The following is a 17,020-nucleotide window of genomic DNA, read 5'->3' on the forward strand; positions in this document are numbered from 1 at the left end:
CTATGACATGAAAATATTTGTAAGGAGCAAGATGCATGCACAAACATGGGATCGAGCGGGCATGACACCTAAGTTTTTTTTAAAAAAGGTATTGGAATAACTGGCCATCACTTTCCACTATGGGAATGGGTAGCTTCGAACATGTACCTCGCCTTCAAGAGGCAAGGGCGCTACTGTTGGGGAAATGTGAGACCTCATGTTATAGTTGTAAGTGTTGTTATTTTATCTTAGATCCAAACATGGTTTGTCGGGGACTCGGGAGGCAATGTTTTGGGTATGCAATGGTGGGCTGACCCATGTGTAGACACTCTAAATAGTGTTTTAAAAGGGCCCTAAGAAAAGCTTGTGCATGGTCATGGTTGATTTGACGAGTCAAACAAGAGCTCAAGTCAGTCTATGGGCGTGATGCAGATTTCAATGGTCGCCAAAGAAAACCATAAATCCCTTAATTAAATCTCCACGTGTGTAATTTATTAATATTTTGGTTTTGGATATTGATGCTTATGATAGAGGTAGCAGCCCTAGTAAAATAAATACATGGATTTCAAACCTCAAGTTTATTAATTATTTGCAAGCTTGTCCAGATCAGAAAAACAGGAGCCCATCGAAAGGCGCCAGGCCGACGTAGAGAAGCAAGCGGGGGAGAAAAAAAGCGATCGACGGCCCATTTTAAGGCCAAAAAAGCTGCAGAAAAGCAAGAGGCGGAAAAGCAAATCAAGGGCAAATGGATCAATCCCTCGACTTCTCCTTCCACAAGGCAAGATCAATCAAGCTAGACCATCGTGTTAATCTTGGTGTTTTTAGGGTTCCACTGTGTTTAATGGTTTTCTAGCTAGGTCTTCTGCACTTAATCATGTGTTACTAGCCGCTGATTTTGTTATGGTAGGGTTTTTAGAATTTCCTGTGCAGCAGGAAGTAATGCTTCCAATTTCGTGTTCTCTATAGAAACATTTTCTTCGAGTTTTTTTTTTTTGCTTTTAGGGTTTTTTTTTTTTGGGTTTCCTATGGAACGTTGGCTTGCAGTGCAGGGTAACCCGCTCGTTGTTGTTGACGACCTTGAGTCTCCCAAGCCCATGCCCAAGCCGCCATTGCTGCCTCATATAGATGATGCCAATGCAGAGCAGTCATCTGAACAAAAAGAGAGCACTTCATTCTCAACAATGGCTGTGGAAGTTATCGAGACCCTGAGCATCTCGTCCGCAAGGTCATCAACCGGTGACGAAACGGCAACCTGGAACCCCTCCACTTCATCTGCAACATCTGCAACTGGCTGCTTGCCTGCTGCCGTTGGTGACGCAAATGAACTTTCCAAGTCAGCTGTCACAAATATCCCTCCTGTTCCTAAGTTCTCTGGTGAGCCACAAGTGTCTTCTCCTAAATCAAAGCCAAGGGCCAAGGTTCCGCTGGAGAGGGGGTATACACAAATGGATTGGTTAAAGCTGACACGTACAGAGCCTGATCTCGCAGGTGCGTATCTGCATATCTTAAAAGTTGGTGCTTGTTAGAAGTATGTGCAAGTATGCTTGCAATCCAGATTTCACATCACATTTTTTATGACTGGCTGTGCTTAATAAATGAAACTGCATCCTTATTCACATAAGGACACCTTTCAATGTTTTGGTAGTATGCATCTATCTGTAGAGAGGAAGTCAGGGATGCGTAGGCAGCACTGTACCCACCCCATACATTTGATGTGCTCAAATGCATTAGCTCTCATATTCATGTGGCATGCCTTCTGAGCCACTTCATATGGTAGTCGAGGTGAGGAGAGGCTATTTGGTAAGGGACATGCCCATGAGAACATGAGGCTGGGAATAGGATGGACATCAGATGTAGGCAGATTTCAGCACGGTTTGGGCAATTTTTAGGGCTCTGTGTAGAGCCCTTGATCAGACACAACCAGCCTCCAATGTTTCCTAAGTTTCATAAACGTTTCATAGGGGGGAGGCGGCGAACGGGGGTACCAAGGGAAAAAAATCTTATATATGCTACCTATGTTATGCTAGAATGCCATACAAAGTATGGAAGCTATGAAACAATCAACTTTAATAGAAAACATCTACAAACGCCATAAGCCTCATAAACCTTTGGGGGGGGGGGGGGTGTGATAGAATGTGCAGCGGAAGAAGGGAAAGTGGAAACACAGGAGAGAGAGTGAGAGTGAGAGATGGAGAGAAAACACAGGTGAGAACCTGCTCTCAATATCATCACCAAAAGGAATACATGTCCCGAGCAAGAGGGGAGAACCTCGCAAGTGAGGGACTGCATAAGCAGTGAAATATGAGGGAGGCATGCCGGCCATATATAACTCTGCATGAAGGCAGCCGATTGGAGATAAATACCTACACGACTGGGAAAAATACCCAGGACAAAAAATGGGGAATAAATATGGGTAAAATATGAGTGAGGGGTGACCAGCCCCTCAGACTAACATGGTCAGCCCTAGAGGCTAAAATAGGACACCAAATAGGAAGCCAGCAAGTAGGGGATGATGTCTAACACCCCCTCTCAGCACCGGATGCTGAGCAAACTCCAAGAAGCTAGAGACGTCGTCCTCGATCAAAGATGAAAGACTGCAGAAACAGGTACCAAGAAAGCTCCACAAGCAATATCCTCAGCAACTCAGCTACAAAAGCAACAGAACAAGGTGCCAGGTGCACCGCTCCTCTGGAAGAAAACAACCATGTAGGCTGCGACGTGCTGCTCCAAATAATGGTTCCAAACCCAAGTGTAAGAACACTCCCCGAAGTCGAATGTTGTGTAGAAATAGAGTCAATCTGCTCCAACTCTGTACCAAGAGTAGCCAAATGCTACATAAAAGCATCCTCTGAAAAGGTCGGCATCGCAAGATGTAAAGACTTTGTAGAAAAGATGGGGTCCATCTGCCCAAACTCCATAACATGAGTTGCCCAATGCTATACATAAGTACACACCATTGAGGTGGGCATCGCAAGATGAAAGGACTCCACATCCCCCTTTGAAAAAAGATATCGTTGGATTGGTACAAGCCCAACGTGATTCTGATCCAAATCCAAAAACTTTGTAAGTACCACTGTACCCCTGGCACGGTTAGCAACCACAGATCCAAAGCATCCCACTGGGTCCAAAAAACCATCCTCCAAAACAACAAACCTGCAGAACTGGCAGGGGGAGGGGCATCCTCAGAAGCATCTCAAAGAGATGCAGAGATAGACTCCTCACAATGAGGAAGGGAAGCAGGAATATAAACTGTAGTGGTAACAAAGTCCTCAAAAGCATCACAGATAGCAAAAGACTGTTCCATAAGTAGAATCAGATCCCAAGAATCAGCAACAAATAAAGGATCCATGTGAAAGGATCACACCGCAAGAGCAAAAACACCCTCCTTGTTTTGTAAATACTGCAAAGAACACAAGCTCAGACAAAGTAAACTCTGCTCAGGATCTCTGAAAAGATCATTACTCTCCTCTAGAAAACTGGAAACTCCTGTCACATAAGAAAGTCTCCACAGATACAAAACAGCTCCTGAAATTGATCCTCAAGTGAAGTAGCTGGAGAAAGGTCCCCTTTGAGTGTAGAAAATTCATGTGGGAAGCAAAACGCAGCCAAAACACTGCTATCCAGCAAAAATAGCACTCCACCGCCAACAGAAGGCAAGGAACATGTAGAAACTGGCACAAGATAACCAGAAGGTACAGGCAAAAGGGAGCCCAAAGAGCTCCAAGATGAGGGCTAGGAAAGCAAGCCCAAATAGGCCAGAAACGCAGCCTGTTTGGGACAGCTATGTTGCTGTCCAGACCTGAAAAAAAAAACGCTTGAGAACCCCTGGAAGGTGCGGCCAAGATGGGCAGGTATGCTGTCCAGAAAAAAAACGCCCCTGTCAGGGTGCCTAAAGGCTGAAAACTGACGCCCTGAAGAGAGGAAACTGCAGCCCATTGAATGGGTATCAATCAGCCCTTGAAGAAACGCAAGCTTCAACGCATGAACACAAAAACGCAGATCTGTCCATGGGCGGAAAAACGCAGATATGAAGAGGTAGAGGAGGGAGCATCCAACGCTGAAAATCACTGGCGCTCTGATACCATGATAGAATGTGCAGCGGAAGAAGGGAAAGTGGAAACACAGGAGAGAGAGTGAGAGAGAGAGATGGAGAGAAAACACATGTGAGAACCTGCTCTCAATATCATCACCAAAAGGAATATATGTCCTGAGCAAGAGGGGAGAACTTGTAAGCGAGGGACTCAGCTAGACAAGCTAGACAAGCAATGCTAAGTAGTGAAATATGAGGGAGGCATGCTGGCTATATAACCTCTACATGAAGGTAGCCGACTGGAGATAAATACCTACACGACTGGGAAAATACCCAGGACAATAAATGGGGAATAAATATGGGTAAAATATGAGTGAGGGGTGACCAGCCCCTCGAACTAACATGGTCAGCCCTAGAGGCTAAAATAGGACACCAAATAGGAAGCCAGCAAGTAGGGGATGATGTCTAACGGGGAGGGGGGGGGTTGCTATACCAGGTCAAAAATTATATATATATGCTATCTTTTTATGCCAAAATGTTGTGCAAAGCATGGAAGCTGTGAAATAATCAACTTTAAGATAGAAAACATTGAATAGATAAGTAACACGTACCCTATAGATAAGGCCCAAAACATCAATGTAAAAAAAGGCCCAAAAATCTGTCAAATCCCCACGGATCTCCTCGTGATCGATCTTGGTTCGAGACTCGAATCCTGCAAACAAACGAACAAACAAACAAACAAGGGGGTGCAGGCCTGACTCACCTCCCAACCATGACAGCCGTGGGCGAGCCCACAGTCTTGGCTGTCCCCACCGAGCCACGAGCTGAGCTAACTAGGATGTCGTACCGACCAATCTCCTCCTCGCGACGTCCCATACCGCCACGAAGCTGCCCTTGCGGACCTCGAGATTCCTGCCAGCCTCGGCTGCATAAAGGAGGTGCACGTTTGCACTAGATCCAGGCTCCAAGACCATAGAGCTCTCACAAACTCGCGAGACTCTCTATATCCCAATAACTAACCTTGGCCACCCTTTTATAGGCTCTTGGCTGGTCATCGGGCGTCCACACTTGGACGCCCGCCCGTCCATACTTGGGTGCTCGCCCGTTAGTATTTCCCTAACTCAGCTCGTCAATCAGCCTGCCTAGTTCCAAGCTTCCCCAAGCCTCGAACCTAGTCTTGCGTGTGTGTAGCACACGGTAGATACACACTGTGCACGACATACTCCCCTTCCTCTAAGAGCTCACTAAAAAGCCAGGGTAATCTCTCTGAAGAGTAGTCAATGTCTCCCATGTAGCGTTCTCCTCAACACGATCCTTCCACTTGATCTTGTATTCCGTGATAAGCGTATTACGCAATCTTCGTTCACAAAATCCAAGAATCTTTTCAGGTTCGTGCGGAACAAATGTCATGTCCTCGACATCTATAATTTCTTGAGGAGTAACTAACTGATTTGCTCCACCTAGTACTTCCTTAAGTCTACTGACATGAAATACAGGATGAACTTTCACATGAGAGGGCAAATCCAATTCATATGCAACTGAACCAATCCGTTGTGTAATCCGAAATGGTCCACAGTATCTAGGGGATAATTTCGGAGATCGACCTGTCCGTAAAGTCTCGGAATCTTTCGGAACTCGCAAATACACCATCGTTCCTTCAGAGAACTCTTTGGGTAAACGATGTCTATTAGAATAAAACTTGTCTCGGTCTTGAGCACTTCTAATAGATTCCTTCGCAACTTGTAACATTTCCTGCATATCTTGCAAAAAATTACGTGCTACATCATGTTGAAGTCTTGAGAATCCAACTGTAACAGGTGATCTAGGTTGAAAACCATACATAAGCATGAAAGGACTAAACCCTGTACTCGTATGCTTAGTACTGTTATATGCAAATTCTAACATAGGAAGATAATCCTCCCATGAACTCTGTCTTTTGGATACATATGCTCGAAGCATATCCTCCAAAATCTGATTCACTCTTTCAGTATGGCCATCAGATTGAGGATATCAGAGGAACTCAAATTCAAAGTTGTTTCCAACTTCTCAAAAACAAGTTTTCAAAAATCACTCGTAAACTTAGAGTCCCTATCACTGACTATGTCCTGCGGTAACCCGTACAGTCTAAACAATTGCTCGATAAACTGCCGAGCTAATTGCGTAGCTGTAATAGTCTTCCGGGTCGGTAAAAATCTAGCCATTTTTGTCAAGCGATCTACCACAACTCAAATAGAATCGTGGCCTTGATGTGTTCTTGGCAATCCGGTAATAAAATCCATGGAAATACTTTTCCATTTATTACCTGGGATTTGCAAAGGATGCAACAACCCAGCCTGTCTAAAGCGTTCAGCTTTATTTGCCTGAGAAATCTAACACTTGAGAACATAATCTTCTACATACCCTTTCATCTTCGGCCAATAAAAAGTGTGTTTCACTAATGATAAGAGTACGACTATATATCAAAATATCATCCAGGAACACCACCACAAATTTTCCCAAATGTTCACGAAAAAGATCGTTCATCATTTGCTGGAAAGTGGCTGGAGCATTGGTTAACCCAAAAGGTAATACGAGAAACTTGTAATGGCCATACCTAGTCCGAAAGGCGGTTCTTTCGACATGCCTTTCATGAATACATATCTGGTGATAGCCAGTACGTAAATCTATCTTCGTGAAATATTTCGCTCCTGCTAACCGGTCAATCAGGTCATCTGATCTAGGGAGAGGATAACGGTTCTTAATTGTCAGCTTATTCAATCTCTTGTAATCTATACACATTCTCCAGGTATTGTCCTTCTTTCTCCTAAGCAACACAGGTGCATCCCAAGGTGATTTACTTGGATGGATCTGGCCCATCCTCAAATAATCTTCGAGTTGTTTAGCCAACTCATCTTCCTCAGCTTGGCTCATCCTATAAGGTGGAATACTCACAGGATGAGCACTAGGGATCAAGTCAATACGATGATCTACTGCTCGTTCAGGTGGTAAACCCGATGGCAGTTCCTTAGGAAATACATCTTGAAACGAATCAAGTATCTTCTGTAATTCTTTGCTTTCAAACACACTTAATTCATTTACATCCATGGAAGGGATGAGAAAGGAAGAAAGTGGAATCAATACACAATGGAAAGCGGTATACAAAGAAGAATCCATTATATTTCCAAAATCAATTGTATTTACAAGAGGTTCCTGAGAGGGATGAATACAATTACCTAAAATACTATACTTGGTGTCCTTATGCTGGAAAGAAAAAATATGACTAGACCAATCTATCTGGACTTCAAGAGTCTTAAACCACTCAATCCCTAATAACAAGTCTACATTTTCTAGATGCATTACATAGCATGCATTAAATGCTTTAACGCAGCCCCGATTGGATCTCCTCCTTGAGCATGATGCACCTGCTGCTGCCCCTGTTTTCTGGTTCAGCCGACCACTTCTGTGAGCAGCCGACAGCCTTGTGTGCAGTCAGCAACACCTGTCTTGCAGCCGACAACCATCGGATCTTCAGCTTGCTCTCCACGTCTTTCTCCAGTCTACACTGCAAAAAGTGCTATGTGCTCATCATCCTGGTTCTACCTGGTTCATACTCTTTATCTGGCTGCCTCTTCTGGATCAGCACCTGAGATTGTCCATGGCATTTATCATGCACATGACAGCGAGAGAGGGTGGAGTGGTGGAGAGGCCGGGGAGGGGTGTTGCTGTGAGGGGTCCATTGGAGAGGGAAGTAGAGGGCAGGGGCCCACCAAGGGCTCCGAGAGGCTGGTTGACGTCTCATAACACTGGGGGTTGGGGGGGGGGATCTCGACGAGGGATCGGCCGCCATATGGGTGGGGCTGGAGGGGCCCACTCGGGGACTAAAGAGGCGTGTCATCGACGGGAAAATGCTGAGATAAATGCTCACAATGGTTCTCTGACAGAACCGAATCCTCTTGAGATCTGCCAGCTTGGTGCGCGCGGTGGCGGCACTCGGCTTTGGTGGTCGTCTGGCGGCCCAGGCGCAGTCCAACCATTTGCCACTCACCTTCTGCAGGGTCACCCGAAGTATGGGCTTGGTGCTCTGCTGCCTGAGGGCCTGCCCCTCTCTCTACTCCTTGGTGAGGGTTAGCACGAGGACCAGGGGGAGGAACCACCGCAGGCGGTCTCGTGGACTGCCGCCGAGGGCAAGCTCTAGCTAAACGACCCATCTGTCTGCAAATGAAGCATTGGCCTGGAAGGCCAGAATACTCCAGGCGCTACTGTATGGGGTCTCCTCGGAGGCTAGGAATAGATATACAATGTACACTGATGATTGGAAACTAGAATTCAACCGGATATTTTGGAGGATTATGATCAGTGATACTATGATTTCATTAAAAGATTGTTTTAAAGTTAGCTGAATCTGTGAAATAAGCAATTTCATATTGGGTGTGTAAGTGGTGTGACTATCTTGACAGACTCCGACGAGGCCACACAAAAGCGGAGGGATGGAATCCCAGCTGCCCTCGCGAGGGTCGAGGCAGCGGTGGGGGGGACTCCATCACTCTCCCGATGGCACCACCAATCACTGGGAGAAGAGGAAGGTACTCCTTCCTAAGGCCTGGGAAACAAATCGTCACTGGGAAGCTCGAAACGCCAGCCAATGGGTGAGATATAGGATCGAAGCTGTGCTGCCACCATGCAAAGAAGGCTTGCGCCGTACGCAGCGCAAGGGGACTCAACTGCATGACTCGGTTTGACACCGATGGCGAGTCGAACTCCACTTGGTAGTATCCACACCCCAAAGGGTGAATATCGGATCTTTGCAGGCTCGCCAATGAGGTTGGCTTGAAAAAGATCCCGGAGCTGTTCACGCACAGGGTGGCTACCAACAATTTTGCTGACCAGGGTGGAGGCCTCAAGTGAGGCTATAGATCTGCTTCGGAGAAGGAAATGCAAGCGACGACGGCTTCAGTAGGGCTGCCATGGAGTCCTCTTGAGGGTGAAGACCAGAATAAACCGAAGCTTGATGATTAAAGCTGAAAACCCTAAGCATCAACCTGCATTGGAGGGGAGAGAGGAGAGGGGTGAGGAAACGAAGAGAGAAAGGAAGGAAAAGGAAGGGGGAGGGCTGTGGGTTGGGGGGGGGGATGGGGGGAGGCATGGAGAAAAGAAGAGAGGGAAGGGGTGGGCGGGTAGCAAAGAGGAGGAGGCGGGCAAGAGAGCGAGCAGAGGGCGAAAAAAGGGGCGCAGAGAGAGGGGGTGGGCAGAGAAACGAACAAGGGGTGAAGGGGGGGGGGGGACGCCGGACACGGGGCGGATCACAGGAGTGTGCACGACCCCATCCGAATGTACATGGTCTTTGTAGCTTGTTATCTTGCGATCACTCTTTTGAGCTGTGAATCTGAATTATGAACCTCTGATCCTGCCGAGCCTCCATCTTGTCCCACCAACAGGAAGATAGAGAGTGACTTGAAGATGAATATTCCTCCTTGAGACGTGGCTTTAACCACATGTTTTGGCGATTCCATCTTCCCAACCCTTCCCGTCCAGGAGCTGAGGTTCTTTTAGCACCCCTTGACTGTTGCCATCCTTTACCAAGTGCCCTTTTGAAAGTAGAAAAGTCATAACTACCTCCGATGGATCAACACCTGTATTTTTAGCATGCTCTTCAAAGTCTGTGTGGTCAATAGCAACCTTGTTCTTCATTGCCAAGGGGGGGGGGGGGGGGGGACACAGGGCGGATCACAGGAGCGTGCACGACTCCATCCGAATGTACATGGTCTTTGTAACTTGTTATCTTGCGATCACTCTTTTGAGCTGTGAATCTGAATTATGAACCTCTGATCCTGCTGAGCCTCCATCTTGTCCCACCAATAGGAAGACAGAGAGTGACTCGAAGAAGATGAATATTCCTCCTCTCTTGCTTGGAGATTGAGACGTGGCTTTAACCACATGTTTTGGCGATTCCATCTTCCCAACCTTCCCACCCAGGAGCTGAGGTTCTTTTAGCACCCCTTGACTGTTGCCATCCTTTCCCAAGTGCCCTTTTGAAAGTAGAGAAGTCATAACTACCTCCGATGGATCAACACCTGTATTTTTAGCATGCTCTTCAAAGTCTGTGTGGTCAATAGCAACCTTGTTCTTCATTGCCAAGAAGGTAATCCTGGTCATCATGGTCAGCTTGCAAGCATTGGGTCTCCGTCATCGCTACCTTCGATGGGTTAACACCTGTATTTTTAGCATGCTCTTGAAAGGCTGTGTGGTCAATAGCAACCACGGCCAAGAAGGTAATCTTGGTCATCATGGTCAGCTTTCAAGCATTGGGTCTCCTCCTGAAGATGTATTTGTCTCCTCAAAGCCTCGTTGAAATCATTTTCTGTAGGGGCTGACTTGTGGTCATATGACATACTATCTGCTTTTGTGTGCCAACCAAGTGAAAATCAAGATCTCTAGGCAGTGGACTGTTTCCACGTGAAAGTGAAAACTTGGCTCTGATAGATATGTAACAGGCTTAATATTTCACTCAATTCAGAAAGCAACACTTGACTACACAGTTACAAATTTTGTGTACGAGTGCCATGTGTGCTCCCTACTCCACACTAGAGACCGAAGATGGGCCAATCTCCTGTTATGATTTCTTTATTCTAAAAGGGAAATTTGATTACAAAGATTGGCATGTACTCCGTGACACTTATCTCCACCTGCAAAATCGAAGGCTAAAACACACAAAACAAATCAAAAAGATAGGGCAAGGTTTATATTTTCCAACCAGGCCATTTGTTAGTGTAGAGAGTACATAAATTCCATAAGCCACATACGTCTGTGGGATTTTGGTCTCTCCTTGAAATCCGCAGATATTCACAGGTAATTAAATCCATGCAATGCTGATGTCCAAAACAAAGTCACACTCTCATCTCACGTCTTTTGGATTTTTGTACACCCCTCCAAACCTGCAGACATTCACAGGTAATTAAATCCATCTAATGCCTATATCCAAAAACAATTCATGTGTGCATGTTTAGTCCCAAAGACAACAGCCAGAGAATGACCCAAAACAGGTAATTATTTGACCATAAAAATCTTTTCAGAGCTTTCTATAATATTTCCACTCTAGAAATCCTTGCATTCCAATCACGAATGTTAAAATCCAACGTAGGAGTCCTCTTGTCTGTACACAAGAACAAGCCTCTCCTCGTCCAACTTAGGAACATGCCATTACCCAACTCAAGGTAAATGTGGGAGCTATGGTACAGCTTTGTGACAGCTTGATGCATTGATTCTGTGAGATCGTGTATTCTATCCTCAAGAGTAGGAAAGGCGAAGTGCATCATATACGTGATCCCTTAGTGCTAGGCTTCATTATGGCTGAGTCTGCCCTGCAACCCCGGAGGTTTGACAGACACTTAGTATGAAGGCCTTTGTGTGAATATATGCTCTTATGTGTGTGTGTGGAGTGCGTGTGTGAGAGCATATCTTGATACAGAGTTCTACACCCACTATTGGGCACTGACGACGTTAGTGGGGATGTCGTAGTATCAGTCCATACTGTGCACGTTCCTAAAAGGTGAATTTGGGCATGTTCTTGGATTCATCTAGGTATATATATATACGTGATCCCATTAAATTTCCTCCAGACTATGGTCAAAGAAAATTTGGGCATGAGGTGCCACTTGCTGCTGATTGGGCTGTTTTGGGATTGTACATGTGCAGCTGAAACTGAGGCAAGAATGCCAGCTCCAATAGATGGACAATGGCTGTAAAGGTTAAGTATGTTTGAGATAAAGGCTGGAGATCTCAATCCATAATTAACTGTGCTGGAGCGATCGCCATGACATATTGTAAATATTAAGCCGACAAGCTTGTCCTAGATCTAGTGGGTGCTGGCCATATGCAGTAACATTTCCATGGTCCTCCGAGACTCCTGGGGTCCTGGTTTCCATGGGGTCTAGTGTTAGTAGCATAACCACACCTGCATGGAAATCAATAAGCTTCACCTGCAGGTTCACAGTCCTAGCATTCAAATCTCCAAGTAGAAGAACATGTCCTAGCTGTGAGAAAGCCATTATATCCTCATAAACTGGAGACATGGCAACTCTCATCTCCTTACTGATGTATGGTGATGAGGGCAGTAGCATGCAGAAATAAAAACACGTTAAAGCCCTCTGGTCTTGATCTTCACCCACATTTAATGCACATTTTTGTCCTTCACAACAAACAGAATCTTTGAAAGGGGTGATTGGGGGCAGAGAGTTGAGATGCTAAAATGGTTGTTGGAACTTGGGCACAAGTTGACAAGGTTTAATACATGGCTTGGTGTTGTAGGTTTAAAAGGTGCTACAAATAGAAGGTTGATTTCTATGGCCGAAGTGAAACAACATCGAAGTGAGGGTGATGCTTGGACAGTGTTGAAAGGGCGGGTCTACAACGTTACACCTTACCTTAGGTTTCATCCAGGAGGTACTTTATTTTGCGTCTTTCTTCTGTCTGTAAGTGATGTTAAAGCATTGCTCTTTGTCAGGCAATGCCTAACAGTGCGGAAGAGGAATCGCTAATGAATGCCCAAACTAAGTGGGGCGGATTTGGTAAGATTTCAGGTTTGGATATGCTGATGAAAGGCGCTGGTAAAGATTGTACTGCTCTTTTCAGTATCCTTTTCTTTACAATAAGAAGCCAAAGTAGTCAGACCTTCGTGATTCATTGAAAGAAAAAGCAAAGGGGGAAAGGAGGTCCATGCTCAAACATGCACGCATGCATGTATGAACAAGCAGCTGAATTAAGAGCTCATGTTCAATTTACAGGGAGTGTGAGCACACACATCGCTGCGATGCTTGCATGAACAAGCAGATTTTCAAGCTTTTTAGTACTGAATTACGAGCTAGTGTTTCAATTTACAGGGGGATGAATTACGAGCTAGTGTTTCAATTTGATATTATTAAAAAACATTGGCTTTGAAGATGTCTTCTTGACAGATTTACAGACAAGTATCACAGCTGGGTGAATGCTGAGTATTTACTAGAGAAATGTTTGGTGGGGTTCTTGGATGTGGAGCATTAACATCTCTCTCAAATGTATCACGTATTTTACAAGAGCAGTTTGCTTTTTTCAAGCTTCATACATCAGTTTAAGCTGGAGGAACCACTATTTGCATTGGACAAGAATGGGAATCCCCCCCCTTTATTTTTGGAACGTCAAGTTTTGGCAAGGTATTCCTGGTGAAAACTGTATTTTAAAGGCGGCATACAAGCAAGCTACTATTTTGTTTGGCAAATGTTCTAATTTTCACCAGTACAAAATTTAGCATTGTCACAGTCACATAGCACTTGCTGAGTGGTATGTTGTGAAGTTTTTTCCATGCACTCGGCGCACAAGATACAGATGCCATATTTGAGGCTTGCTGAGGTATAATCTGCCAGAATCATTGAAAGTGTTATTTCAACACACAATGCCTTTGTAACATTACATTGAGCGTACAAGGTATTATGGACTCCTTTGTTTGTTGAAATAGCAGCAGGTATTGGAATGGAGATTTTTTGTGTTTGTGTGCATTTGAGAGAGAGAGAGAGAGAGAGAGAGAGAGAGGTATTAACATCCTTGAAAAGGCCCACAGGGTCTATGGGACCAAATTGTAATACAAAATGTTCACTATAGTACCTGGAAAAGTAACTGAAAACTGAAAATAGAGAACTAGCTTATAGAAACATGTGTAGAAAAAAGCAGTACAGGTAGCCATGTGGCTGATACGAGGTGCCAGTATGCAAGAGAATTGCATGCCTCATCCAGTAAGAACACTACCCTTCTCCATGGCTGATTGCAGCGCTGAGACGATGTACTCTGTCTGTGGTGGGGCCTCTCCACACCAAAACCCCTAAAAGACAAGTGGTGATGAATGCTTTGGTTGCCTTGTTTTCAATTGAAGAGGATTGAGTCTTGAATTTATTATTTGGGTTCTGGCACTACTATTGCATGCGCCTTAAGAGAGGTGGCCATTTGGATTGTTGTTGAGTTAGATGCAGTATAGGGTGATTTTATTAGTTAACAAATCAATCCTGTAATATGCTGTAATGATTCTATTTGATGAAGACCAAGAGGTGGGTGCTGAGAAGGCGGCGAAGCTTCGGCATACTCTGATGGAGCTCTTACCTGCCATCCACAATAAGCTGGTTGATTTGGCCAGTTTATTGGAAGCCAAGCATGATTTGCAAGCCACTACAAAAACCAGAGGTGGCAACGAAGCTGTTTTTTCTAGCTTATCAACAATTGGAACATTGGCTTTAAAGTGCTGAGATGTTTTATTGCAAAAACTAGTTGAAGTTAAAACAATATGATAAAAATTTATTTCAATTCTAATGTAAATGTTTTTGTGTTGTTGATTTCTTACTATTAGACATAGAGAATCTAATTCAAGCAATATAACACCCCCCAAAAAAATTTTGAGGGTTTTTTGGGGGGTTTAAAGTACGTACCTTTTTAAATTGATTTATTATAAAATAATTAGATCTCATTATTTTTCTTGTAAATTCTCTATTGGGTGCAATCTTCTTGCAGTGGGTAGAGTAAGTAGCTTTATTTTTAAAACCATAGGATAATTATATCTTCTCATTAAAATACCTTTTTTTTTGTAAAATTATATATTGGGTGCTATCTTCTTTATGTAAACATTTTTCTTGTAAAGTTCTCTATTGGGTGCAATCTTCTTTTATGTAACATTTTTTTATAATTGAGTATAACCAATCAGATATTTTGGCATACACTATTATTTATGCATATTACAAAATGTTATCATTATTAAATGGCAAAAAAGTATGGAAAACACTCCAAAATGGTTTTCAAGAAAAAGTGCCCACATCAAGTGCAAGACTACTTTGCAACAATTTCCTTTCCTCCACTTTCATCAATCTAAATGGAAGAATGACACATCCCCCTATAATTATAGTTTCAATGGGAGAGCTCCATGCTATATACCTTGTGTACATGCTGTATACCTTGTGTATAGTCTTTTTTTTTAAATTTCCACTCCCGCACGTGGGTTACCACAATCAAAACATTTAACTTTATCATTTCGATGTGGGCTAACATGTTGATACTAGAAAAAGATTACAATTATGATCAATTTATAATGATTGGCGTGTTCATGCCTGAGGAGTTTGTGCTAAGCTTGCTCAATAGTTTCCAAGGTATAATCATCTCAAAAACGTTTTCTATTCTCAAAATTTAACTAGATGCACTTATGATGCCTTGTTCTTTTTACATTTGAAGAAGTAAACAAATTTGTTAATTTTGTTTGTTCAACAAATACGGATAGACTAAAAATACTTTTATGTATATTCTTGTCATGTGCAACATTTAAAACAATCCCAACTAGCACACCAGTTATGTTTTGGTTTTTTGAGTGAGACTACAAATCCCATGGGTTGGTGGTGACTTTTTTTCTCCTAATCTTCTTGATTAGACCCATGGGCCCTACCCAAGAGTCCACATAAGAACACCTTCAAACCCTTCTATAGGGAATTCTCTCTAAAGAATTTCTTAAAAGTTATAGCACATAGATTTCTCTCCGTTTGAGTTAGCACAAAACTCTACTTGGTATGTTTGGATTTGGCAAAATTGATCCTGGGCCTATGGTCCTCTAGATATGGGAGAACTACCTCTTGGCTTGAAGTTATTTTTGTTGTGCCTTACATCAATATCATTTTCACCATGGATTGAAGAACATCGAAATGTGTTGAACTAGTATTTTCTTCACATTTTGATCTAAATGTAACTGACTTCAAAATTTCAAGAAAGCATTTTCCTTTTCCCATTACTTTAGAAGGCCCTTTTAGAAAGCTTTTTTTTGCAAATTGAACAAGTTCTAGGCTAAGCTGATCCTACCTTTTCCTGAACCTTGGTGGGACCAATGAGTAATTTTGTGGAGATCCCCTTTGATCACCCAAGCCATTCTTTCTAAGGCTACTCCATTATTGCGGACAACATTTTTTGGAAACATTTGTGTCCAGAGAATCTCTTGAATCTAGAGCTTCGTCTCCTCCCTTCGTCTCCACTCTCAAGCAATAGGGTGGGGAGAAAGAAGGAAGGTTGTGTTAATGTGTGCAAGGGACCCAATGGGTCTATATGTGTGTGTGTGTGTGTGAAAGAGAGAGAGAGAGAGAGAGAGAGAGAGCACTATGGGTGATAGTGACAGAGCTTTTTTAGGGTTTTGAATTGCTGTCTGGTGCTGTTTTAGGGTTTTGAATTGTTGTTTTCTATTTTTTGGGGTTTCGAATTGCTGTTTACTATTGTTTTAGGTTTTTGAATCGTTGTTTTCTACTGTTTTAGGGTTTCAAATTGCTCTTACTGTTGTTTAGGGTTTTGAATTGTTGTCTACTGCTATTTTAGGGTTTTGAATTACTGTTTTCTGTTGTATTAGGGTTTTGAATTGCTCTCTTATTATACTGTTTTAGGTTTTTAAACTACTCTTTTAAGATTTTGAGTTGTTATTTTAGGGTTTTGAACTGTTGTTTTAGAGTTTTGGGTTACCGATTTTAGGGCTTCAAATTGCTATTTTAGGGTTTTGGGTTGCTGTTTTAAGGTTTTGAATTATTGTTTTAGGGTTTTGGGCTAATGTTTTAGGGGTTTCAACTACTATTTTAGGATTTTAGGCTATTGTTTTAGGGTTTTGTACAACTGTATTCTGTTGTTTAGGCTTTCAGCACAAAGAGAGAGAGAGAGAGAGAGAGAGAGAGAGAGAGAGAGAGAGAGCTATCGACTCAATGAAGATTTCATTACCAAGACAGTGGCTGCTTTGGGTCCTGACATTGACAAAGGCGAGACAGAGGATGAACTTCATGAGAGCTAGGTCTTTCTAAGAGGCCTAAATGTTTTGGCAGTGAGACAGTAAAGATGAGGCTATGGTTGTGGCAGAGCAACCCCGGAGATAAATATGCCCTTGTTGGGTGATGGGTCGAACAATGTTTGTAATGATACACATGCGTATTGTGATTGCTTGTTGGATTTCACAAATTCCCTTCTTCAGGAATATGTGGAACATAATGAATCAAAGAAAGTGGATAT

General features: G+C 43.4%; 1 protein-coding gene across 3 annotated transcripts; it reads left to right on the plus strand.

The window, feature by feature from the left end:
• Positions 1-549: 549 nt before the first annotated feature.
• On the plus strand, positions 550-13,472 carry RLF (reduced lateral root formation). Of its 3 annotated transcripts, none has more exons than XM_086820160.1 (5): positions 550-757; positions 1,029-1,467; positions 12,293-12,427; positions 12,558-12,615; positions 12,948-13,472. In XM_086820160.1, the coding sequence occupies exons 1-4, from the start codon at positions 725-727 to the stop codon at positions 12,593-12,595; spliced, it is 645 nt and encodes a 214-aa protein (XP_086676286.1). In that variant the 5' UTR covers positions 550-724; the 3' UTR covers positions 12,596-12,615; positions 12,948-13,472. The 3 variants fall into 3 exon arrangements, with proteins under 3 accessions (XP_086676286.1, XP_086676285.1, XP_086676284.1); XM_086820159.1 differs by having other exon boundaries at positions 552-757; positions 1,024-1,467; positions 12,565-12,615; XM_086820158.1 differs by having other exon boundaries at positions 552-757; positions 12,565-12,615.
• The last annotated feature ends 3,548 nt before the right edge of the window (positions 13,473-17,020 follow it).

Source organism: Cibotium barometz, chromosome 26 (assembly GCF_041138505.1).
Source record: "Cibotium barometz isolate CiBa-2024 chromosome 26, ASM4113850v1, whole genome shotgun sequence".
Classification (NCBI taxonomy): domain Eukaryota; kingdom Viridiplantae; phylum Streptophyta; class Polypodiopsida; order Cyatheales; family Cibotiaceae; genus Cibotium; species Cibotium barometz.